Source organism: Micromesistius poutassou (genome assembly GCF_964030765.1).
Source record: "Micromesistius poutassou genome assembly, chromosome: 4".
NCBI classification, from domain to species: Eukaryota; Metazoa; Chordata; class Actinopteri; order Gadiformes; family Gadidae; genus Micromesistius; species Micromesistius poutassou.
The window spans coordinates 22800693-22826673 of NC_140274.1; the positions used below are offsets into that span (position 1 = coordinate 22800693).

Here is a 25981-nt window from a genome sequence, read left to right on the forward strand (position 1 = left end):
TGCTTCCCATACATTTTAAATGTCATTAGAAGTACTCCTTTGAAGGGCGATGTACACTCTCATGTTCTCCGTGCTTTTTATATCCAACTGGGTTTCTACGTTTGAAACGCGTAATAAGTGCAGAATGTTTTCCCGCCCAGGGCAGTGGTGAGGTCACATCCCTGAAGGTCCACCGAGGACATGGGAGATCTGACTCAGCTGCAGCTCGCCATCTCCAGCCTCGGCCACAGAAGAGATTGTTTGTGTAGGTCGTCCAAAACGACCCCTATGAGTGTTTTAGCCCCCGATGGACTGTTCTAGAAACCGCAATGCATTAATGTCAAGGTTCTGTCTGCCAAAACAAAATGGATGACAATCGTTATATTCTACGTGGAAAAAGCAACATTCTAATGCGCTTTGATAACATTTCTAGCGATAAATGTGCATTTTGCTTTAGTCAGTGAATATATACGAGGTTTTGTTTGTTAGTTAATGCAACCTTTTCTATCGCTGCCATGGTGGTTCATATAGACGGCGCTATCCCGGCCACCAGGCAGCTTCATGTTGTTTGAGTCTTTAACGTTATTCTTCTGAGCTGCTATGTGTTATTTTATGGAACTGATGATGTTCTCTCAATAAAAACGTTGATTTTCGAGAGACCAGGGATGTCATTGATTCCTCTTCTTGGGGACGGCGGAAGGCGTGTTTTTGTGGGGATCAACGGTGGCTTATTTCTGGTTCGCCTCCTCAGAAAAACCCATTCCAAAAGTTTATTTTATCTACATTTTGTTGTACAAGATAATCATAAAAACTGAATACCGCTTTGACGTTTTTTGAAGGTTTAATGCATAAATAAAGTAAAAAGACGAAAAAAGATTTTCGAAAGGCTACTAAAAGTAGACCTAGAGAAGGTGATGTAGACGCACCATTACAGGGTGAGATAGACGTCTGGGCTCTTTATATGAATAAGGGCATTAAGGTTTATTAAATAAGTAAATAATATACCATACATCCAGCCCTACAGCAAGTTATGTAACTAGTAGCTGACCAAGAGGGCAAGGACACTTGGGCCCAGGGTCTCTTTTAAGAGTCCCTAAATATCCCCTAAAGTGCCTAAAACCTTTTTGACCTTTTGACCACATATATGAAAAGCTGTCTTTACACTCATATGTCTTATGAGCTAGTATATAGCTGAGGTTAGTAGTACCTAAACATAACTATTATCCATGGCATTGATGGAATGGCATTTCCATTGCAAATATATATATATATATATATATATGTATATGTATTTGTGTATGTATGTATATAATTGATATAGATGTAAACATTGTTATATATTTATTCAATTTGCTTAATTTTAAATCAAATACTTTATTGATGCATTTTCATACTTGTGATTCTCCTATTTATTTTTTTCTGCTGCTTTATTTATGTCTTTTGTGAAGCACATTGGGTTGCCTTGCTGTATGAAATGTGCTAGATAAATAAATTGACATTACATTCAATTACATTAATGGAAAATTGAATTTGTTTAGTATATTTGCAATGGAAATGCTATCCTATTTATCCTATTTGACTACAAAATCAAATAGGAAAACCACTAGTATGACAAATTAAGTGTGTAACGTACACTTATTTTAATGATGTCATTCTGCGGACTGATTCAGCTGCCCAACGTACCCCACTCTCAATCAGTTGAAATGCAAAAGCCATAAAGGTCATTTATATGTGCTTAGATAATTAGGTCTGTTATATCGTCTCCTGTTTGAGCTTTGAAAACGTCATGTGGCATAATGTTACATAATGAGCACCATGGTATGTCCTCATTATACCACAGTGAAGGGCGTAGTCCGTCCCGACGCGCAGTGTGTTGCTATGCAACACACTGTAGCGTCCTTCGGAGAGAAGGCTAGGCTAGAGACGGTAGCTCGGTCGGTTGCTATTGCTTTTATATATAATTATTCTACTTCGTGTGTATGCGCTCAATATACAGTTGGGAACCAATCAGATCGCTTGATTTAAGCCAGCCGTTTTATAAAATGTAATGTTACACATAGTGTTATCATAGCACAAGAAAGAGGTGTGCCTTTTCTCCTTTTGTCTTGTGCATCCCTCCACATACACCATGGGTCATGGATCGACGCCTGGTCAGGGACTTTTGGCGTTAACTGCTGACGCAGAGGGTGTCCTTGTGCTCCTTCATTCGATGCAGGGGGTTTTCAAGTCTTAATGCTTATCAGGGTGACCCGGGTGCATTCATACTTGGTCTAAAGAAACAAAACATTGTTTTATTAAAATAAATTTCTTGGACCCAATTATAACAAATGTGCTAAAATGAATCCAAGTTGACTGATTAAGTACAAAGTGTCCTTCCCACATATTACAATTCCTTACATAATTCTGAGCAGCCCAATGTCCTGGTCTCCTGGCGATAAGATCTGACAGATATATTGTGTGTCATACACGAATGATCAATGATCAACCCCCGTTATCGGGGGATACATTGTCTCATCTAGATGTGACGGGCCATGCGTTAATTGAGCATCGGGGGCATACATAAACATATGTGTTCACAAGTTCAGCCTCAGTTCATTATGAACTGAGGCTGAACTTGTGAACTATGCATAGTGCAGATCTGATGAACTGTTCATAAGATCTGCACTCCCTGTCCTCCAGGGAGCGTGTTTATGGTTATGGAAGTCATAAAGAAACTCCCAACTGGTTTATGGCTTGGACTCTTACTGCATGTCATTGTACACTTAAATGTTTACATTCCATATCTGCCTTTAAAGAAGAGACAAGCCAGCAGACAGACAGGCAGGCAGGTGGACGGACAGATTGACTGTATGTGGACTGCATGCTTTGCTTTAGTGATGCAGTTAAATGTATACACCAGACTCAATCAATGCAAGATTATAGTAAAACCTTTGTTAAGAGGATTCAGAATTGGACCTTCTGAATCCACTGAGGGAAGCTTCAGAGAATTGGTATATATAAATACACAATATATACACAATGTTTTAACCTATAAGATTGCATAGTATCATGTTCCATATACCCCTTTAATGTATAATAAGTTAACCCCTAAGCTCTACTGACATCCTTGATCAAACGTTTACTAAGGTGTTGTTTTGTAACCAAATAGCTGGTAGTCTTCCTTTAGTTAAGCAGGAGACATTATCACATGTGACAAGGGTCATAAATAAAGTCCTAAAAAGGCTTACTTCATAGTGAACCCTCAACAGACAGAGTGCAGGTGAGGCTCACATTCACCAGAATCAAAGAGTAAAGCGGAGTGAAGGAACGTTTTGATGCAGGAGAGCCGAGTCTCACGTGGAACATTGAACCACTGGGATTGTTGCTGGTTGGTGTTAAAATATTTTTTTCTACTTGATATGAAAATGAGTATACTGCGGTGAATAGGAATAAGTGTTAGTGCTGTGCATTATTGTTGGAAGAAGAGGACAGCAACAGTGAAGGTGGTTCCTGATTCGCAGTCAGGGTTCCATTTTGGGAAAACCAGTTTCTGTTTCTGTCATAAAAATTAAAAGACGAGTTGACATTTGACAGATTTCCTTTTTATGGAGATCCAACCTCACTACAGATCCCATGGAGATCCAACCTCACTACAGATCCCATGGAGATCCAACCTCACTACAGATCCCATGGAGATCCAACCTCACTACAGATCCCATGGAGATCCAACCTCACTACAGATCCCATGGAGATCCAACCTCACTACAGATCCTCGCTCAGTCTGAATCGTAACGTGAGTTTATATCAAACCGGGAATTAATCTAAGCTCAGTAAAATCGTTGTTTATTTCATCATAGCAGTATTCAATCATTCCCCGATTAACCTTATGCAAATCTGAGTTATCCTTCAGATATAATTATTGTCCTCATTATTTCACTGATAGGAATACGATGTGTGTATTTGTTATTCATCTAATGCTGAACTGACAGATGTTTTCTGTTAAGAAAACATCTGTCTTAACACATAAAACCATGAATATGATTCAGCAACAACTGCAGCCTGCCGGAGACAGGGCCTTCCCCGTCTCCCTCCTGCAGCAGAGGGTCTAACCCTTCCCCGTCTCCCTCCTAGCCTGGCTCCGCCCGCCCCCCAAATTTCATTTTCCCTTCAGTAGTCAGTCTGGGGCTGGGGCTTTTTAGTGGGATTTTGCCCGAACAAATTTCTGTGTGACCAATCAGCGAACAGAGGAATTGGCTGAGAACGATGACGTCGAAGTAGCGACGTATTGTCAATGACAAGACCCAGCCTCGACAGTTGACTGCAAACATTATCTCTGTCCTTACTATAGAATATTAATGTAGAATTTGTAATTGTTCCTTGAACTCTAAAATTAGATGAACAAAACCTGCAGCTATCGTTGACAGACATCTTCACGCTTCATCTTGTTTTGTTTGTGTACACAGCCTGCGCATGCGCGCAACGTAGTTTTCGGCCGGTCCCGGCGTATGACATACGTCACGACCAAACGCTATTGCGATTGGTTATGGCAGATCCAGAGTGGCACTGGGCAGATCCAATAGTTTTAAACTTCAACAGACACCCGCCTCCAAGTGAGTGAACGTTTGCCAATTACAGCAGTTCCAGACCTTCTGTACAAATTAAATGAAGTACGATGGTCTGGTAGCACCAGGCTATCTCCCTCCTGCAGCAGAGGGCCTTGGGCTGACATGGTGGCGGGCCGAGGGGTGCCGTGGCCTGGGCTGCTGCGGGCTGTCTCCAGGGCAGGTAGCCGCAGATGGTTGCCTGGCGGTGTCTGTGCCGCCTCCCCCCTCCTGCCCCGGGGGCCACTGCGCTGGGTAAGGGCTGGTGCTGGGAGGCAACTGTCCATCGCCGCTGCTGGTGAGCCAGTGCAGCCTTGGTTCTGCTCCCAAAACTCCTGCAGCCTGCCATCAAACAGCAGTAAATGAATGGTATCATGATACATGGCTGTTGTTAACTAAGGGCCCAGTACAGTACATTGGCCTATGTTTGAAATACATTTGTATGAATTTTCAGGCTGAAGTCGGTTTTCCCCCAAATTTGAGCCGGACCGGGAAGTTCAAATGAGTTACAGCGAATAAGGAACTTCATAGTGTATCTCTTGTATCTTTGTATCTCTTGTATCTCTTGTAAGCCCTTTGAGACTGTGCCGGTGATTTAAGTATCCTGGAGATCCAGAGCCACATCTAGAGAGCTGTAGGGTCTGATCCAGACCACATCTAGAGAGCTGTAGGGTCTGATCCAGAGCCACGTCTAGAAGCTGTAGGGTCTGATCCAGACCACCTCTAGAGAGCTGTAGGGTCTGATCCAGACCACATCTAGAGAGCAGTAGGGTCTGATCCAGAGCCACGTCTAGAGAGCTATAGGGTCTGATCCAAAGCCACGTCTAGAAGCTGTAGGGTCTGATCCAGACCACCTCTAGAGAGCTGTAGGGTCTGATCCAGAGCCACGTCTAGAGAGCTGTAGGGTCTGATCCAGACCACGTCTAGAGAGCTGTAGGGTCTGATCCAGAGCCACGTCTAGAGAGCTGTAGGGTCTGATCCAGACCACGTCTAGAGAGCTGTAGGGTCTGATCCAGACCACGTCTAGAGAGCTGTAGGGTCTGATCCAGACCACATCTAGAGAGCTGTAGGGTCTGATCCAGAGCCACGTCTAGAGAGCTGTAGGGTCTGATCCAGACCACATCTAGAGAGCTGTAGGGTCTGGCAACGAGTGATGAAAACGGCCCAACTCGAGGGGCGGCACCAAGCACGCATTCGAAAATATCACTGCACGCAATTGGACACTACGACCAATCAGAAGAATACAAGGGGTGGCGTATCCAGACCAGCGGAGCTAACCAATAGATAGGACTCTTGCCGTATCCGGTCAGTAAAACAGCAACGCTTTTGGCCCGCCTATATCAGATACAGCGATGTGATTGGTTAATGTTCTGGGAGAGGGGCATCGGGGAGTGAGTATATCGCTCGTTCCCAGAGTGACTCGCTGAGCAAATTCAAATTGTGCTCTGGCGAGAACTCTGGATTTCCAAGGTAGTGATTAAGGCTTTACAAATAAAATTTTATTAAATTTAACTGACAAAACGGGTTAGACATGACATCATGGCTCATAATCCCAACAGTCTATTGTGAATAGCTTTGATAAAAAATGTTCAAACGTTTTAACCACGGGCGGGCCTGGACGGGCCTAGGCCCGCCTAATTGTCAGTCTTGCCCGTCCAATCAGAGGGCTTTCCTTCGTTTACGTTTATCTAAAAAAAGGTGCGCAAGTCCGCGATCCCCTGAGAGCTCAAGAATCACGTCACGAACAACCGGCAGCTCCTCCCCCCTCCCCTCCTGAACGTTGCTGAGAGCCCTCACACTTTACAAATACAAGAAATAAAGACATATAGCCGTTATACATTAGGCCTGTCTGTCGGTCGAGGAGGACTCTCGCTGTCGCTCGCTCACTCTCTCTCTCTCGCTCTCTCTCTCTCTTGCTCTCTCTCTCTTTCACTCTCTCTCGCTCACTCTCTCTCTCTCTCTCGCTCTCTCTCTCTCTTGCTCTCTCTCTCTCTCTCACACTCTCTCTCTCGCTCACTCTCTCTCTCGCTCGCTCACTCTCGCTCTCTCTCTCGCTCTCTCTCTCTCTGCGTGTGTGTGTGATAAGTTTTCATCTTTGCAGTAGGCTTGTCTTATATTCAATTTGATGTGATGCACACCAAAGCTTCGTTCATGCATTTTTGCGCAGGTTTAAAATGTTTAGCCTAACGGCGAATTGTCAAAAGCGTTGAAGCGTTCAATAAATGTGAGGCGCCGATGCATGGGTTCATGCAGTTTTGCGCAAGTTTAAAATGTTTCCGCGTAATTTGTCAGCTGTGATCAAATGCCTTTAATAAATTCCACATTTATGTCATGAATATAACATGCCTTTGAATAATGTCTGTATGGTGCATCTAATCTAGGCCTTATCTTATTCTTATCTTATGTTCAATCAAATTGGCTTTGCCCGCCTGTTTTTTTCTGTGCCCTTATTGACATTTCTGGCCACGCCACTGCATTATACTATGCTCAGGCTGAATGTAGTAGCCTATATTTGTATCCAAGTAATAGTCCAACAGTTACTGCGTCAAATTATATTTTAATACATACCTGAGATTAATAGTATTGTTTTTTCGAAACACAATGGGAAGCTTTTTTAAACAGTCTATGTTTTAGACCTGTTTATACATTTCAGACGCCATCAGGGATCTTGTGGCTCACTGGCGACCCCAGTGGCGGATGTATGTAACCACGGCAGACTAAGGGAAGAGGAAATGCTCTATCGTTTGCATTATACGCCAGTTTCGCCACAAGACACAAACTGCGGTAAGACGTAATATCAAACTTTGCTTTGTTCTGATGATGGCCTAAGAAATGCTGCTCACACTACACTTGCTTATTCAAAGCAGGCAATTACTGCCGTGATTGATCATCATATTTCGGCACATTAGGCGACATTAAGTCATTGACACACTGTTGGTGGTGGTTCAGCGGGATGATCCGAGGACTCGGCTTGATCTAATTTTTTGTTCACAGATCCACAGAGTACTATCATTGAAAAAAATAATTAACATGCTGAAAAGTTGTAGGCTATTTCTGCTGAGGTGTTTTAGGCACACTGCTTTCATGTGCAATGAATAAAGAAAGGTAGGCTGTTGGTCATCACAGTAAGATAACGACATGATGCGACTACAGAGGAGGAACCCCGCAGGCTGCGGTGGTGCCTGAGGGACATTCGATTAGGTTATTATCTTCTCCAACTGAGAACTCATTTCAGGAGCTTGTATTTCCACATCTGCAGATGTTGAAATCAATGTATCGTAATGTATCGAAAATCAATGTATCGAAAGTTAGGCAATGTGTGAAATGTGAAATGTGAAATGTGGAAGCTATATTTCCACAAATGTTAGCCTCATGATAACGCAAGGGTCCCGGAAGGTAGCCCGCCACAGGCGATGTTTCGTAGGATAAGTCTGGGATTCTCGCCTCTGATAGTTAGGTTTAGGGTTATAGTTAGGGTTAACCCTTACCCAAACCCTACCCCTAAGCAATCGGAGGAGAGCCATTCTAACCAACCAGAGGCGAGAATCCCAGACTTATCCTACGAAAAAGATCGCGCACCGCAGCGCCTGTCCCAACGTGCGTGGCATGCGCTCCGCAACCTGGACTGAATCAGTGCCTTGGTTCCACAGAGAAGGTTTATGTGCGATGGTGCCCCCTGCGGTCGAAGTGGTGCGTAGCACTTAAATGTTGACACAGACGGTTTTGATTTAACTAGCAACAAGAAAACGAATGTGCATGGCATGTGGGAATACCTAATATGAATACAATAACAATAGTTATCCTAGGATACTCTGTGAGTACCTAATAATACTATTAGTAAATTAAAAATAAAGTGTTGTTGTTTGATTGTCGTCCCTAATGAACATTTGTGTCATCAGGTAATGGATATCAGTCGCTGTCATGTACCCTGCATTTTTATTAGAACACAGGATGACAACGTCTATTTTCAAGGTAACATTTTTAGATCTTGTAGTTTTAACTGAAAGAGGTTTAGATTTCATTGGTCTACACTCCCACTTTGTTCAGTGACATTGACACTAATCAATCATGGCCTTTTCTCATCCCTGGCCTGTGCTGAGAAGACCATTGCGATGAACCAGGTAGGTTTAATGTGTTAATATATCATTATTTGTCTGCAGATAGTCTCAATTTAAATGGCCCAGGCCGTTCCATTGACAATAAGCATGTGTGGGTGCTATACATTTGCATTAATGTTACTCTTTCATACAGATTTGAAGACTGATTCCTTTCAAAAATCCCAAAAATCCTCTGTGCATTGGCTCAGAGTCAAAGACAACTGCTTTCTCTCTCTGGCTGGAGAACAGTTGTGCTTTGAGGATATGTCCTGGCCGGTCAGGTGCGGCAGACCTGGTGAGATTCACTCGTACCAGTAGTGATTCTGGTTTAGGCTTACCTACTCCTGATCTACATTAAACAAACACTACTCAATAAGTACACGGTCTGACTGATGGAATAACGCTTCTTCTTCTTCCTTTCAGACTGTATGTTCATCGTTCAACGGTTCAACGAGAGCCCGGACAGCTACTCTGAGGACAGAGGCAGGCCTGTCACCCTGGCTGCTATGGTGGAGAACAAGTACAAGGTGGTGTCCTGTGGGGCCAGCTACGAGATCAAGGTGGAGACCATGGTGAGGCACTGCTCTGAGGGCTGAGCTCTGTTTCAACATGGAGAAGGTCCACCATCCAATATAACGGTGTCATACAATGAATACCACATTATGGATGTGGATATTGGATTGTCACTAATCAGGAAGGAACATGTGGTACTTTTAATTTCTTGACTGCGACCACACATCAGGAAGCCAACTCTTTGGATAAGCATACTCACCTGTCTGATTTGGATACGCACACAATAGGACCTTTGCAAGACAATACTGTAATATGTGTTTGTATTAATCCTGATTCTTCATCCACTTTACTGCAGGATAAACTTCCAGATGACATTGGAGACAATAACTGCCTCTTCATGTTCTACATGAAGACAATCAATGGCCACTACAGGTTCCAGTCCGCTGCTCACAAGACTTACTACCTGGCCTTCGAACAGCTCCCAGGGGAACAGTCCATCCACAAACTGGTGTTGCGTCAGCATCCAGACGATGTGGTGGACGATGGATGCCTCATTGACGTGCCTCGTTGTCCGGCCTAACTGTTCCATGCACGTTTGTATTGATGATCACACCCTCTGTGACTGCCTCGTCTGGTCCTGATGTTTTGTGTTGAGGACCACAATGGAAATAAGTCCTGGACTTTATTGTGTTTTTATCCTCAATTGTATTTCCATTTGTGTAAGGCATTTGTTTGATACAATTTAATAAATAAAATCAAAATCCAATTGTTTAATAAAAATAAAATAAAAACTGCTGTACCGAAAAACATACCAAACCGTGACTTAAAAACCGAGGTATGTACCGAATCGCGACTTTAGTGTATCGTTACACCCCTAATAAATAGATGAGAAATAAATGTTAAAATTAGATTTGTGGCCCTTGTACATTTTGCTATCGATGGGCACCTGATACTGGTTTTTTGCCATGCCTGCTAACTGGTGCCAGCAACTCCACTGACAGATCAGATGAGCTTCTTCCTGCCTGCTGCCCAGAGCCACACGGCCACACGCATGGCAGGCGGTCCAGGTGAGGGAAGGCAGTGCTCATCATTTGACTTTGCTCGATTCCTTGCTCCAACGTCCTGTGAATGGCCCAAGCTACCCATCCACATAAAACACGGTGTGCTGTGACCCAGGAGACAAAATGTACTTATTATATTGATGGCAAACACCAAGCAGGCTGAGAAGAATATAAATACTTCAGGATTAATTATGTTTCAATAAAGGTGAACAACTTCTAGATGGAACTTTAATCAAGTGAGATGTGAAGAAGGTGGTACAGGGCAAGTCTTATTAGTGCGTAGGTCTGAAAGGACAGACCTACGTAAACATGACATTCAGCCTAATTAGCCAACTCTTACAAGCTCAGCTTGCATCACTTAAACTGTTCCAACATCATGGTATTTACAGAGATATGAGCAATTATATTTGTGCCAAAAATATTATCCACACATTAAGGGCTATGAATCTTCAACAGTCAAAGAAAAGCACAATATTATTTATTTTATTTGCGACATTAATTATAAGGGAGTGTGAAGTTCACATCATAGCAGAAAAGGTTCTAGAATTACTGTCAGGGCTGCAATAGCCCCCGTCAGGCCAGAGAAACAACGTCAAGCAGAGCAGACCATGAACGCCCTGAGAGGCGTACGGTCGCCCAGTCTTTAGGTCACCTTTGTGCGGATGAGAGGTTCACCTCATGCTTAATGCTCACTAACCCTTCCCCGTCTCCCTCCTGCAGCAGCGGGTCTAACCCTTCCCCGTCTCCCTTCTGCAGCAGAGGGTCTAACCCTTCCCCGTCTCCCTCCTGCAGCAGAGGGTCTAACCCTTCCCCGTCTCCCTTCTGCAGCAGCGGGTCTAACCCTTCCCCGTCTCCCTCCTGCAGCAGAGGGCCTTCCCCGTCTCCCTTCTGCAGCAGAGGGTCTAACCCTTCCCCGTCTCCCTCCTGCAGCAGAGGGTCTTGGGCTGACATGGTGGCGGGCCGAGGGGTGCCGTGGCCTGGGCTGCTGCGGGCTGTCTCCAGGGCAGGTAGCCGCAGATGGTTGCCTGGCGGTGTCTGTGCCGCCTCCCCCCTCCTGCCCCGGGGGCCACTGCCCCGGGGGCCACTGCGCTGGGTAAGGGCTGGTGCTGGGAGGCAACTGTCCATCGCCGCTGCTGGTGAGCCAGTGCAGCCTTGGTTCTGCTCCCAAAACTCCTGCAGCCTGCCATCAAACAGCAGTAAATGAATGGTATCATGATACATGGCTGTTGTTAACTAAGGGCCCAGTACAGTACATTGGCCTATGTTTGAAATACATTTGTATGAATTTTCAGGCTGAAGTCGGTTTTCCCCCAAATTTGAGCCGGACCGGGAAGTTCAAATGAGTTACAGCGAATAAGGAACTTCATCGTGTATCTCTTGTATCTTTGTATCTCTTGTATCTCTTGTAAGCCCTTTGAGACTGTGCCGGTGATTTAAGTATCCTGGAGATCCAGAGCCACATCTAGAGAGCTGTAGGGTCTGATCCAGACCACATCTAGAGAGCTGTAGGGTCTGATCCAGAGCCACGTCTAGAAGCTGTAGGGTCTGATCCAGACCACCTCTAGAGAGCTGTAGGGTCTGATCCAGACCACATCTAGAGAGCAGTAGGGTCTGATCCAGAGCCACGTCTAGAGAGCTATAGGGTCTGATCCAAAGCCACGTCTAGAAGCTGTAGGGTCTGATCCAGACCACCTCTAGAGAGCTGTAGGGTCTGATCCAGACCACATCTAGAGAGTTGTAGGGTCTGATCCAGAGCCACGTCTAGAAAGCTGTAGGGTCTGATCCAGAGCCACGTCTAGAAAGCTGTAGGGTCTGATCCAGAGCCATGTCTAGAGAGCTGTAGGGTCTGATCCAGAGCCACGTCTAGAGAGCTGTAGGGTCTGATCCAGAGCCACATCTAGAGAGCTGTAGGGTCTGGCAACGAGTAATGAAAACGGCCCAACTCGAGGGGCAGCACCAAGCACGCATTCGAAAATATCACTGCACGCAATTGGATAACACTACGACCAATCAGAAGAATACAAGGGGTGACATGCAGACCAGCGGAGCTAACCAATAGATAGGACTCTTGCCGTATCCGGTCAGTAAAACAGCAACGCTTTTGGCCCGCCTATATCAGATACACCGATGTGATTGGTTAATGTTCTGGGAGAGGGGCATTGGGGAGTGAACCACCTCAACTGACTCCTTTCTAAGCAAAGGAGCAGCGGCTCTAATCCGAGTTCCTCCCGGATGACTGAACTTCTCACCCTATCCCTAAGGGAGAAGCCAGCCACCCTCCTGAGAAAACTCATCTCGGCCGCTTGTATCCGCGATCTCGTCCTTTCGGTCATCACCCATCCCTCATGACCATAGGTGAGGGTAGGAACGAAGATCGACCCGTAGATCGAGAGCTTTGCCTTGCGGCTCAGCTCTCTTTTCGTCACAACAGTGCCGTAAAGTGAACGCAATACCGCCCCCGCTGCTCCGATTCTCCGGCCAATCTCACACTCCATCGTACCCTCACTCACGAACAAGACCCCGAGGTACTTAAACTCCTTCACTTGGGCTAAGGACTCATTTCCCGGAGAAGGCAATCCACCGGTTTCCTGCTAAGAGTCATGGCCTCAGATTTAGTGGTGCTGATCCTCATCCCAGCCGCTTCACACTCAGCCGCCAGCCGATCCAGTGAGTGCTGAAGGTCACAGGCCGATGATGCCATCAGGACCACATCATCTGCAAAGAGCAGTGATGAGATCCTCAGATCACCGAACTGCAACCCCTCCCCACCACGACTACGCCTCGATATCCTGTCCATGAATATCACAAACAGGATTGGTGACAAGGCGCAGCCCTGGCAGAGGCCAACACCCACCGGGAACGGAACTGACTGGCTGCCGAGAATGCGGACACAGCTCTCGCTTTGGGAGTACAGAGATTGGATGGCCCTGAGGAGTGAACCCCTTACCCCATACTCCCGCAGCACCTCCCACAGTTTCTCCCGGGGGACCCGGTCATATGCCTTCTCCAAATCCACAAAACACATGTAGACCGGATGGGCATACTCCCAGGCCCCCTCCAGGATCCTTGCGAGAGTGAAGAGCTGATCCGTAGTTCCACGTCCAGGGCGGAAACCGCATTGTTCCTCTTCAATCTGAGGTTCGACAATCGGCCGAACCCTCCTTTCCAGCACCTTAGAGTAGACTTTCCCAGGGAGGCTGAGAAGTGTGATACCCCAGTAATTGGCACACACTCTCTGGTCCCCCTTTTTGAACAGGGGAACCACCACCCCAGTTTGCCACTCCTTTGGCACTGTACCAGACTCCCATGCAATGTTGAATAGGCATGTCAACCAAGACAGCCCCTCAACACCCAGAGCTTTTAGCATTTCTGGCTGGATCTCATCAATCCCTGGGGCTTTGCCACTGCGGAGATGTTTAACTACCTCAGTGACTTCCACCAGGGAAATTGACGATGAACCACCATCAACCTCGAGCTCTGCCTCCATCATAGAGGGCGTGTTAGTCGGATTCAGGAGTTCCTCAAAGTGTTCCTTCCAACGTTCGACTACCTCCTCAGTCGAGGTCAACAGAGTCCCACCCTTACTGTACACAGCTTGGATGTTTCCCCGTTTCCCCCTTCTGAGGTGTCGGATGGTCTTCCAGAAACACTTTGGTGCCGACTGAAAGTCCTTCTCCATGTCCTCTCCAACCTTCTCCCACACCCGCTGCTTAGCCTCTGGCACGGCAGCGGCTGCAGCCCTTCGAGCCCGCCGGTACCCTGCAACTGAGTCAGGAGTCCTCCGGGATAACATACCCCGGAAGGCCTCCTTCTTCAGTCGGACGGCTTCTCTGACCACCGGTGTCCACCACGGTGTCCGAGGGTTACCGCCCCTTGAGGAACCTAAGACCCCGAGGCCACAGCTCACCACCGCAGCTTCAGCAATGGAGGCTTTGAACACCGCCCACTCCGGCTCAATGCCCCCAACCTCCACAGGGATGCTAGAAAAGCTCCGCCGGAGGTGTGAGTTGAAGATCTCTAGGATGGGGGCCTCCTCCAGACGTTCCCAATTCACCCACACTACCCGTTTGGGCTTACCAGGTCTGTCCAGACTCTTCCCCCATTCCCTGATCCAACTCACCACCAGATAGTGGTCGGTTGACAGTTCCGCCCCTCTCTTCACCCGAGTGTCCAAAACATAAGGCCTCAGATCAGCTGACACGATCACGAAATCGATCATCGATCTTCGGCCTAGGGTACTCTGGTACCAAGTACACTTATGAGCACCCTTATGTTCGAACATGGTGTTCGTTATGGACAATCCATGACTAGCACAGAAGTCCAGTAACAAACGACCTCTCGGGTTTAGATCAGGGAGGCCGTTCCTCCCCACCACGCCTCTCCAGGTGTCTCCATCGTTGCCCACGTGGGCGTTGAAGTCTCCCAGCAGAACTACGGAGTCCCCTACCGGAGCCCCATACAGGACTCCATTCAGGGTCTCCAAGAAGGCCGAGTACTCTGAACTGCTGTTCGGTGCATACGCACAAACAACAGTCAGAGTTTTCCCCCCCACCACCCTTAGGCGTAGGGAGGCAACCCTCTCGTCCACCGGGGTAAACTCCAACACCGCGGCACTCAGCCGGGGATTTATGAGTATCCCCACACCCGCCCGGCGCCTCACTCCCTGAGCAACTCCAGAGAAGAATAGAGTCCAACCCCTATCCAGGAGTACGGTACCAGAGCTGAGACTGTGCGTAGAGGTAAGCCCCACCAGATCTAACTGGTAGCGCTCCACCTCCCTCACAAGCTCCGGTTCCGTTCCCCACAGTGAGGTGACGTTCCACGTCCCCAGAGCCAGCTTCTGCCGCTCGGGTCTGGTCCGTCGGGACCCCTGACTTTCACTGCCACCCATGTGGCAGCGCACCCGACCCCAGCGGGTCTCCCTGCAGGTGGTGGGCCCACAGGGCGAAGAGGGGGGGGGTGCCACGTAGCTTGTTCAGGCTGTGCCCGGCCGGGCTCCGTGGCAAACCCGGCCACCAGGCGCTCGCCGGCGAGCCCTCCGTCTGGGCCTGGCTCAAGACGGGGGCCCCGGGCTTCCTCCGGGCAGGGTCTCTCCTCCTCTTTTTTGTATATTCATTGGGGTCTTGTGAACCATTCTTAGTCTGGCCCCTCACCTGAGACCACTCTGCCATGGGAGACCCTACCAGGAGCACATGGCTCCAGACAACACAGCCCTCAGGTTCACAGGGACACGCAAACCTCTCCACCACGATAAGGTGACGGTTTATCTAAAAAAGGTGCACAAGTCCGCGCTCCCCTGAGAGCTCAAGAATCACGTCACGAACAACCGGCAGCTCCTCCCCCCTCCCCTCCTGAACGTTGCTGTGAGAGCCCTCACACTTTACAAATACAAGAAATAAAGACATATAGCCGTTATACATTAGGCCTGTCTGTCGGTCGAGGAGGACTCTCGCTGTCGCTCGCTCACTCTCTCTCTCTCTCTCTCTCTCTCTCTCTCTCTCTCTCTCTCTCTCTCTCTCTCTCTGCGTGTGTGTGTGATAAGTTTTCATCTTTGCAGTAGGCTTGTCTTATATTCAATTTGATGTGATGCACACCAAAGCTTCGTTCATGCAGTTTTGCGCATGTTTAAAATGTTTAGCCTAACGGCGAATTGTCAAAAGCGTTGAAGCGTTCAATAAATGTGACGCGCCGATGCATGGGTTCATGCAGTTTTGCGCAAGTTTAAAATGTTTCCGCGTAATTTGTCAGCTGTGATCAAATGCCTTTAATAAATTCCACATTCATGTCATGAATATAACATGCCTTTGAATAATGTCTGTATGGTGCATCTAATCTAGGCCTTATCTTATTCTTATCTTATGTTCAATCAAATTGGCTTTGCCCGCCTGTTTTTTTTCTGTGCCCTTATTGACATTTCTGGCCACGCCACTGCATTATACTATGCTCAGGCTGAATGTAGTAGCCTATATTTATATCCAAGTAATAGTCCAACAGTTACTGCGTCAAATTATATTTTAACACATACCTGAGATTAATAGTATTGTTTTTTCGAAACACAATGGGAAGCTTTTTTAAACAGTCTATGTTTTAGACCTGTTTATACATTTCAGACGCCATCAGGAATCTTGTGGCTCACTGGCGACCCCAGTGGCGGATGTATGTAACCACGGCAGACTAAGGGAAGAGGAAATGCTCTATCGTTTGCATTATACGCCAGTTTCGCCACAAGACACAAACTGCGGTAAGACGTAATATCAAACTTTGCTTTGTTCTGATGATGGCCTAAATTCGAGCTAGGCCAACAGTAGCCTACTTAGACAGAAATGCTGCTCACACTACACTTGCTTATTCAAAGCAGGCAATTACTGCCGTGATTGATCATCATATTTCGGCACATTAGGCGACATTAAGTCATTGACACACTGTTGGTGGTGGTTCAGCGGGATGATCCGAGGACTCGGCTTGATCTAATTTTTTGTTCACAGATCCACAAAGTAGCCTACTATCATTGAAAAAAATAATTAACATGCTGAAAAGTTGTAGGCTATTTCTGCTGAGGTGTTTTAGGCACACTGCTTTCATGTGCAATGAATAAAGAAAGGTAGGCTGTTGGTCATCACAGTAAGATAACGACATGATGCGACTACAGAGGAGGAACCTCGCAGGCTGCGGTGGTGCCTGAGGGACATTCGATTAGGTTATTATCTTCTCCAACTGAGAACTCATTTCAGGAGCTTGTATTTCCACATCTGCAGATGTTGAAAATCAATGTGTCGAAAGTTAGGCAATGTGTGAAATGTGAAATGTGAAATGTGGAAGCTATATTTCCACAAATGTTAGCCTCATGATAACGCAAGGGTCCCGGAAGGTAGCCCGCCACAGGCGATGTTTCGTAGGATAAGTCTGGGATTCTCGCCTCTGATAGTTAGGTTTAGGGTTATAGTTAGGGTTAACCCTTACCCAAACCCTACCCCTAAGCAATTGGAGGAGAGCCATTCTAACCAACCAGAGGCGAGAATCCCAGACTTATCCTACGAAAAAGATCGCGCACCGCAGCGCCTGTCCCAACGTGCGTGGCATGCGCTCCGCAACCTGGACTGAATCAGTGCCTTGGTTCCACAGAGAAGGTTTATGTGCGATGGTGCCCCCTGCGGTCGAAGTGGTGCGTAGCACTTAAATGTTGACAGACGGTTTTGATTTAACTAGCAACAAGAAAACGAATGTGCATGGCATGTGGGAATACCTAATATGAATACAATAACAATAGTTATCCTAGGATACTCTGTGAGTACCTAATAATACTATTAGTAAATTAAAAATAAAGTGTTGTTGTTTGATTGTCGTCCCTAATGAACATTTGTGTCATCAGGTAATGGATACCAGTCGCTGTCATGTACCCTGCATTTTTATTAGAACACAGGATGACAACGTCTATTTTCAAGGTAACATTTTTAGATCTTGTACTTTTAACTGAAAGAGGTTTAGATTTCATTGGTCTACACTCCCACTTTGTTCAGTGACATTGACACTAATCAATCATGGCCTTTTCTCATCTCTGGCCTGTGCTGAGAAGACCATTGCGATGAACCAGGTAGGTTTAATGTGTTAATATATCATTATTTGTCTGCAGATAGTCTCAATTTAAATGGCCCAGGCCGTTCCATTGACAATAAGCATGTGTGGGTGCTATACATTTGCATTAATGTTGCTCTTTCATACAGATTTGAAGACTGATTCCTTTCACAACGCTGAAGAATCCTCTGTGCATTGGCTCAGAGTCAAAGACAACTGCTTTCTCTCTCTGGCTGGAGAACAGTTGTGCTTTGAGGATTTGTCCTGGCAGGAGCGACGCAGACCTGGTGAGATTCACTCGTACCAGTAGTGATTCTGGTTTAGGCTTACCTACTCCTTACCATATACATTAAACAAACACTACTCAATAAGTACACGGTCTGACTGATGGAATAACGCTTCTTCTTCTTCCCTTCAGACTGTATGTTCATCGTTCAACGGTTCGACGAGAGCCTGGACAGCTGCTCTGAGGACAGAGGCAGGCCTGTCACCCTGGCTGCTATGGTGGAGAACAAGTACAAGGTGGTGTCCTGTGGGGCCAGCTACGAGATCAAGGTGGCGACCATGGTGAGGCACTGCTCTGAGGGCTGAGCTCTGTTTCAACATGGAGAAGGTCCACCATCCAATATAACGGTGTCATACAATGAATACCACATTATGGATGTGGATATTGGATTGTCACTAATCAGGAAGGAACATGTGGTACTTTTAATTTCTTGACTGCGACCACACATCAGGAAGCCAACTCTTTGGATAAGCATACTCACCTGTCTGATTTGGATACGCACACAATAGGACCTTTGCAAGACAATACTGTAATATGTGTTTGTATTAATCCTGATTCTTCATCCACTTTACTGCAGGATAAACTTCCAGTTGACATTGGAGACAATAACTGCCTCTTCATGTTCTACATGAAGAAAATCAATGGCCACTACAGGTTCCAGTCTGCTGCTCACAAGACTCACTACCTGGCCTTCGAACAGCTCCCAGGGGAACAGTCCTTCCACAAACTGGTGTTGCGTCAGCATCCAGACGATGTGATGGACGATGGATGCCTCATTGACGTGCCTCGTTGTCCGGCCTAACTGTTCCATGCACGTTTGTATTGATGATCACACCCTCTGTGACTGCCTCGTCTGGTCCTGATGTTTTGTGTTGAGGACCACAATGGAAATAAGTCCTGGACTTTATTGTGTTTTTATCCTCAATTGTATTTCCATTTGTGTAAGGCATTTGTTTGATACAATTTAATAAATAAAATCAAAATCCAATTGTTTAATAAAAAAAAAATAAAAACTGCTGTACCGAAAAACATACCAAACCGTGACTTAAAAACCGAGGTATGTACCGAATCGCGACTTTAGTGTATCGTTACACCCCTAATAAATAGATGAGAAATAAATGTTAAAATTAGATTTGTGGCCCTTGTACATTTTGCTATCGATGGGCACCTGATACTGGTTTTTTGCCATGCCTGCTAACTGGTGCCAGCAACTCCACTGACAGATCAGATGAGCTTCTTCCTGCCTGCTGCCCAGAGCCACACGGCCACACGCATGGCAGGCGGTCCAGGTGAGGGAAGGCAGTGCTCATCATTTGACTTTGCTCGATTCCTTGCTCCAACGTCCTGTGAATGGCCCAAGCTACCCATCCACATAAAACAAGGTGTGCTGTGACCCAGGAGACAAAATGTACTTATTATATTGATGGCAAACACCAAGCAGGCTGAGAAGAATATAAATACTTCAGGATTAATTATGTTTCAATAAAGGTGAACAACTTCTAGATGGAACTTTAATCAAGTGAGATGTGAAGAAGGTGGTACAGGGCAAGTCTTATTAGTGCGTAGGTCTGAAAGGACAGACCTACGTCAACATGACATTCAGCCTAATTATCCAACTCTTACAAGCTCAGCTTGCATCACTTAAACTGTTCCAACATCATGGTATTTACAGAGATATGAGCAATTATATTTGTGCCAAAAATATTATCCACACATTAAGGGCTATGAATCTTCAACAGTCAAAGAAAAGCACAATATTATTTATTTTATTTGCGACATTAATTATAAGGGAGTGTGAAGTTCACATCATAGCAGAAAAGGTTCTAGAATTACTGTCAGGGCTGCAATAGCCCCCGTCAGGCCAGAGAAACAACGTCAAGCAGAGCAGACCATGAACGCCCTGAGAGGCGTACGGTCGCCCAGTCTTTAGGTCACCTTTGTGCGGATGAGAGGTTCACCTCATGCTTAATGCTCACTCTTCCCACGCTGCCTCTTTAATCCCCAAAGTACCACCTCAGGAAGGTTGTCTAATGCATTGTGGAAGAAACGTCATTTCTTCCCAACCTTCAATTCAGTGCCGACATATGCAGGAGCAAAGCAACGAATACAATAAATCAAGAGTCACCTGAATGCAGAGACCATTACTTACGCACACACTGCTGAATCGCTGTAATGTGATGGTCAGAAATGGTATATTTATAAACTATTTAAATAGAAACCCTTCCTTGAATGTTTTCCAACCAGCCCCACCACAGCCAGGGCCTCAGAACCAGGTGCTGCCCTGGGGCTCAGCCGCCCCCCACCAGTGTCCTCAGACCTGCTTTGGGATCACTTGCTCCAGAGCAGTGCCACGGCCTTGCAGATGCCCACGTCGTTGTAGTTGAAGTAGCAGAGGCCAGCGAAGGTGACGGAGGACAGGAGGAAGAGCCCCGCGTTGGCCATCTTGATCTTGGCGTCCCCGTGGACGTAGTCGGTCAGCACCTGGCCGATGCCCCTGCACCAAGAGGACTCACGTCACAACAACATAACACACTAAGTAACCGGGAGTTGACCTACTTCTCACCAAGCATTCAATTGGACCAAAAACATGTGACTAATCAGTTCCTTTGTTTTCCTTCAAAAGACACAAAGATTAAATATTACACCTCCGATGCCTGCAGCAATCAGACCCTCCACCAAGTCACAGCAGGTCGTCTTGGATTAAGTAGTTCAACAAGCAATGACGACACATTCAAGAGAGCTGAAAGGCAGTGGTGACATTTGAACAAGCTTGTACCTTCAAATTACTTTCCCATATATGTAGCTGATCTATAGGGTTTTAATTCAATCAATAAAATCACATACTTTGTGATCCATCCTATATATCATCAAATAAAATGTCTGGCCAGCTCTGCAGCATCCTCAATATTATGAGGGGTCTCTCATGTCAGTGGGGGGGGGGGGGTCCCACACTAGAGACCCCTCCCACTCATTCCAGCTGAGCTAGGTCTCGTCACCGAGCGGACAGAACAACGTTGATTAGATATTCTGAAACTAACTGGGAGGGGCTCAATCTTACTTGATTGTCTCTCACTAAAGTCAGCCAGACTCTGTAAGGACAGCACTAGCCAGGAACTCCGTAATACCCAAAGGGTGCTCTGGAATACCCCCGCCTAATGAGGAATTATCCCCACTTGTGACTTGGATTTGGTGGCTGATGCGTGCTGATGCCTCTTGCACTTTGCTGGGAGTGATGACGCTAAGCCACACTCTCACATCGGAGAGTTTAGAAGATTAGCAAGAAAATGTATAATTTCTTGCTTCCACTTTCCACAACCCTGAATGCCACACATACCTGCACCTCAACCTGTGCAGTAAGGTCCAGTCTCAGTGAAACGAGACGGCGGGGTAACCCTGGGCCCTCGCTGGAGAACGGGAAGCCTCCTTCCAACAAAACGCACATGTAACGTAAACGTTACACTCGTTAAACTACTATTTAACATTGGAGCCCACATCGTACATCACCAGATCAGCATTTCATAACCTCAGAAACATTCAGAGACTCCCTCACTGACGGAGACCTGGTCTACCTCCAGTCAGACTCTGAGACCTGGTCTACCTCCAGTCAGACTCCCTCACTGACTGAGACCTGGTCTACCTCCAGTCAGACTCCCTCACTGACTGAGACCTGGTCTACCTCCAGTCAGACTCTGAGACCTGGTCTACCTCCAGTCAGACTCTGAGACCTGGTCTACCTCCAGTCAGACTCTGAGACCTGGTCTACCTCCAGTCAGACTCCCTCACTGACTGAGACCTGGTCTACCTCCAGTCAGACTCCCTCACTGACTGAGACCTGGTCTACCTCCAGTCCAGAATAATGTACTGACTCCTATTCTGGGCTCCCACAGCCCTGGGTCTCTGCCGTACCGAACCCTGACAGCCTCACCACCACAACCCAGTCCCTTTAATATCACACACACACACACACACACACACACACCCACCAGTGTCCGTGCAGGGTGAGGGCAGCAGCCAGGGAGTAGTCCACCACGGCTCCAGGGCTGAAGTACCCGGCGGGCAGCAGGGCCAGCAGCACCAGGCTCACCACGCGCTCCCCGGTCCAGTGGAGGGAGGCCGCGCTGGAGCCCGCAGACGCTGGACCACAGGGGGGGGGGGGGGGGGGGGGGGGTTAAGGCAGACAGCAACAACAGCTCCAAGGATACGGTTTGACATAAAGACTAGGAGTGGAACCAGACTCGAAAAATAAATCAATAACAATTTAAAAAAATAATAATTTTTGAATAGTTTTTATTGATTCACACACACACACACACACACACACACACACACACACACACACACACACACACACACACACACACACACACACACACACACACACACACACACACACACACACACACACACACACACAGTGTCTCGTCTTGTCCTGAGGACCACAACGGAAATTAAGTCCTGGACTTTATTGTGTTTTTATCCTCAATTGTATTTCCATTTGTGTAAGGCATTTGTTTGATACAATTTAATAAATCAAATCAAAATCCAATTGTTTAATAAAAATAAAATAATAAAAACTGCTGTACTGAAAAACATACCAAACCGTGACTTAAAAACCGAGGTACGCACCGAATCGTGACTTTAGTGTATGGTTACACCCCTAATAAAGACAGCAGTCTTTAAACTGCGCTGCTATTTTACTCAGCATCATTTAATATTTAGACTGCACTTTTGCCTTAAGTTGATGTTGTATATCGCTTGACTTTAGGATGACTGTTTTCTTTCTTGTCATTCCAGAGTTTGTAAGAACACGGCGCTGTGTGTTCAGTCTGATAACTGCCTTGATACTAACTGTAGATATACACACACCTGGTGGTTCACAGACACAGCTATTCTATTCATCTGTTCCAAGTGAATCTGTGAGTAGCTGTGAGTAGTATTTGAGTGAATGTATTCTAACTAAATGCACACTAGGCTTGGGATGACCAATACACTGGGTTGTCAAGGCTTAAATCCATAAGCTACAAGCCCATAACTTGTTTTCTTTCATTCATCAGCCCATTCTGAGCCGTATATGAGCCTAGCCATAAAGACATTAGGATGAGCTGCGGTTAGAGGAGGGGTATGACGGATGCAGTCTGACGGATGTCCGGTCCGGAAGTTAGACTGAAACTACTCGAAATGTAAGCTGAAACTAGTCGGGGGCGAGCTTCCTCTTCAGCCCAGCCGACGGGGCTAAAGGTCAAAACACAGCCAACAACATTCGTCAGCCATAATGTTACCTGGGCTTTGTGTCAGGGAGAGGTAGAAGTAAATACTAATCCTTCCGTGCAACGTTTCTAGGCAGTTCTAAACATTATATTGTTTGTTAAAAAACAAAACAAAAAAAAAACGGTTCAAATAAGTCAACCAAACTGAAGTCTAAAAGCTTTATTCACTGAAAAGCAAGAACTGTGCATCCCTTAATGAACCTACAGGCAGCTGTTCTTTTAGGAATGCGACCAAGAAGAATGAGGTTTCTCTAAAAGGCAAAACAATGTGGACCAATTTAAACCCGAATCAGTCTCGTTTGTTTGCGGTTCATTTTCCTTCCTTGCATCGACCGCAGAGACCCACGGGGTCTTCAGACGTGAGTCCTGACAGGACCACACGGTGGTGGACGGTACTCACCACTGAGCTTCTGTGATGCATGGATCCTTGCCGACAGGAGGTACGGGCTGTCCTGGTCCTTGAGCGGGACGGCCAGCGGTCTGCCCAGCAGGGCGCTGCGGTACAGCAGGGCTGGGGGCAGAGCAGAGGGGGTAACGCTCAGCAGGGTAACGCTCAGCAGGGTAATGCTCAACAGGGTAATGCCTTTCCTCAAAGCGCAGAGGACGCCACAATCACACCCCTCAGTCCCTGAGCAACATGCGCATCATGCCTTACACTACATTGATCGTTATGTAACGCCTTACAGTACAAGGAGCATTATGGTATGGCTCCATTAAGGATGCACCGAGTCCCCCGCAGTGAGGGGCTTCAGACACACACGGACCCGTAACGAGGCACGGGGGTTTTAAATAACCTCCTCTTTTAAATCACAGCGCAGAGGCCGTCGGTCGGTCGCGCTGGTGCCCGTGAAGCCCATCCACACATCGCACTAAAGGAGACTTACGTTTGACTCCTCTGTGGCAGACGGAGCTCAGCCTGAACACAGCCGCCATGACGATCACCAAGGTCAGCGCTGCTCTGAACCGGAAGCAGTGGTAACCGTCCCGGAACTCAGGACGTAACGTTACACTGCTTGCTTTTATTATAGTATAAACGCGACAATTAGGGTGATCAAATATGATCAATAATAGTTGAGATTGGAAACGTAAATATGTAAATAATATAGGAATTAACAAAGGAGAATTTACAGTTCGCTCAATGTTGACAGTGGAGATATGTTTGTAGATCCGCCCTAGTTCACCGCGGCAGCGAGTACTTCCGGTCCACAAGGTCGTCCGCTAACCGCCTCACTGCCGGAGTGGCTTCGTACTGGGACCCCGAACCACCTCACACACCGAGCGGACACCTCAACGCCATGGACAGCTACGACCACAACTCATCGGAGAAGGCGGAGGCGGCGGAGCTGCAGCGTATGATCGCCATCGAGCAGCAGAAAGCCCAGTTTCAGGCTCAGGTAATCCCGCCTCCTTCCTTTACCAGGCTGGCCACATGTACTGAGCCCGCCTCCATCTTTAACCAGGCAAGGTTATGATGCTCACACAAAACACACTTTACCAAAGAGGTCAGCGTCAACAGAATGATGCTCACACAAAACACACTTTACCAAAGAGGTCAGAGTCAACAGAATGATGCTCACACAAAACACACTTTACCAAAGAGGTCAGAGTCCACAGAGTGCAGCTGAAAAGCTGAATGGTGCTGTTCAGATTCTTATTAAGGGTGCTGTTCATTGTTATTAACAGTGCTGTTCGTTGTTATTAACAGTGCTGTTTGTTGTTATTAACAGTGCTGTTTGTTGTTATTAACAGTGCTGTTCATTGTTATTAACAGTGCTGTTTGTTGTTATTAACAGTGCTGTTTGTTGTTATTAACAGTGCTGTTCGTTGTTATTAACAGTGCTGTTTGTTGTTATTAACAGTGCTGTTTGTTGTTATTAATGGTGCTGTTCATTGTTATTAACAGTGCTGTTCGTTGTTATTAATGGTGCTGTTCATTGTTATTAACAGTGCTGTTCATTGTTATTAACAGTGCTGTTCGTTGTTATTAATGGTGCTGTTCATTGTTATTAACAGTGCTGTTCATTGTTATTAATGGTGCTGTTCCCATTGGTTGCAGGTGCACAACTTCACAGACGTCTGCTGGGACAAGTGCATAGACAGCCCCGGCTCGAAGCTGGACAGCCGGACGGAGACGTGCCTGGTGAACTGCGTGGAGCGCTTCATCGACACCACCCTGACCATCACCAACCGCTTCACCCAGATGGTCCAGAAGGGGGCTCACTGAGCACGCCGCGGACGCCACTTCTTTCTGCTACCTCAAGGGAAAAGGTGTCTGGGAGCCTGTGATGGGAGGCTGGACATGCACTCGATATGACTGGAACCTCGGAGAAGATGATGTGGATCACATCCCCCGATGGAAAGAAGAGTCCCCCATGCTGCGTATTGTTTAATGTGTCTTTATGTTGTACATCAATCTAGAACTGTCAAAGTGTATAACCCCCCCTGTATTCCCTGGATGTATTCCCTGGATGTATTAAGGCCTTTATTAAACATTAACACTGATTACCAGCCGGGCTTCTTTCTCCTGTCATGTTACAATAAACACCACACTTCCAAAGTGCTCCACTGCTGCACCCACCATACCTCCTGTCTCTCCACACTCCCCTCTTTACCATAAATACGTTGA

At 46.6% G+C, this 25981-nt stretch overlaps 4 protein-coding genes across 4 annotated transcripts; 3 read left to right on the top strand and 1 right to left on the bottom strand.

The window, feature by feature from the left end:
* The first annotated feature begins 7320 nt into the window (after positions 1-7320).
* LOC311342140 (interleukin-18-like) lies at positions 7321-9996 on the top strand. The gene is made up of 6 exons (XM_084466976.1): positions 7321-7343; positions 8459-8531; positions 8663-8680; positions 8811-8951; positions 9080-9228; positions 9525-9996. Exons 2-6 carry the CDS (start codon positions 8462-8464, stop codon positions 9747-9749), a joined length of 603 nt encoding a protein of 200 aa, XP_084323102.1. The 5' UTR covers positions 7321-7343; positions 8459-8461; the 3' UTR covers positions 9750-9996.
* Positions 9997-17604: 7608 nt separating this feature from the next.
* LOC311342141 (uncharacterized protein) lies at positions 17605-19030 on the top strand. The gene is made up of 5 exons (XM_084466977.1): positions 17605-17672; positions 17804-17821; positions 17952-18089; positions 18221-18369; positions 18666-19030. Exons 4-5 carry the CDS (start codon positions 18226-18228, stop codon positions 18888-18890), a joined length of 369 nt encoding a protein of 122 aa, XP_084323103.1. The 5' UTR covers positions 17605-17672; positions 17804-17821; positions 17952-18089; positions 18221-18225; the 3' UTR covers positions 18891-19030.
* Positions 19031-19585: 555 nt separating this feature from the next.
* Positions 19586-24312, bottom strand: sdhdb (succinate dehydrogenase complex, subunit D, integral membrane protein b). The gene is made up of 4 exons (XM_084467521.1): positions 24240-24312; positions 23756-23866; positions 22072-22222; positions 19586-20582 (listed from the first exon to the last, which is right to left on the bottom strand). Exons 1-4 carry the CDS (start codon positions 24286-24288, stop codon positions 20417-20419), a joined length of 477 nt encoding a protein of 158 aa, XP_084323647.1. The 5' UTR covers positions 24289-24312; the 3' UTR covers positions 19586-20416.
* Positions 24313-24559: 247 nt separating this feature from the next.
* On the top strand, positions 24560-25860 carry timm8b (translocase of inner mitochondrial membrane 8 homolog B (yeast)). The gene is made up of 2 exons (XM_084466727.1): positions 24560-24749; positions 25412-25860. Exons 1-2 carry the CDS (start codon positions 24651-24653, stop codon positions 25577-25579), a joined length of 267 nt encoding a protein of 88 aa, XP_084322853.1. The 5' UTR covers positions 24560-24650; the 3' UTR covers positions 25580-25860.
* Positions 25861-25981: the final 121 nt, after the last annotated feature.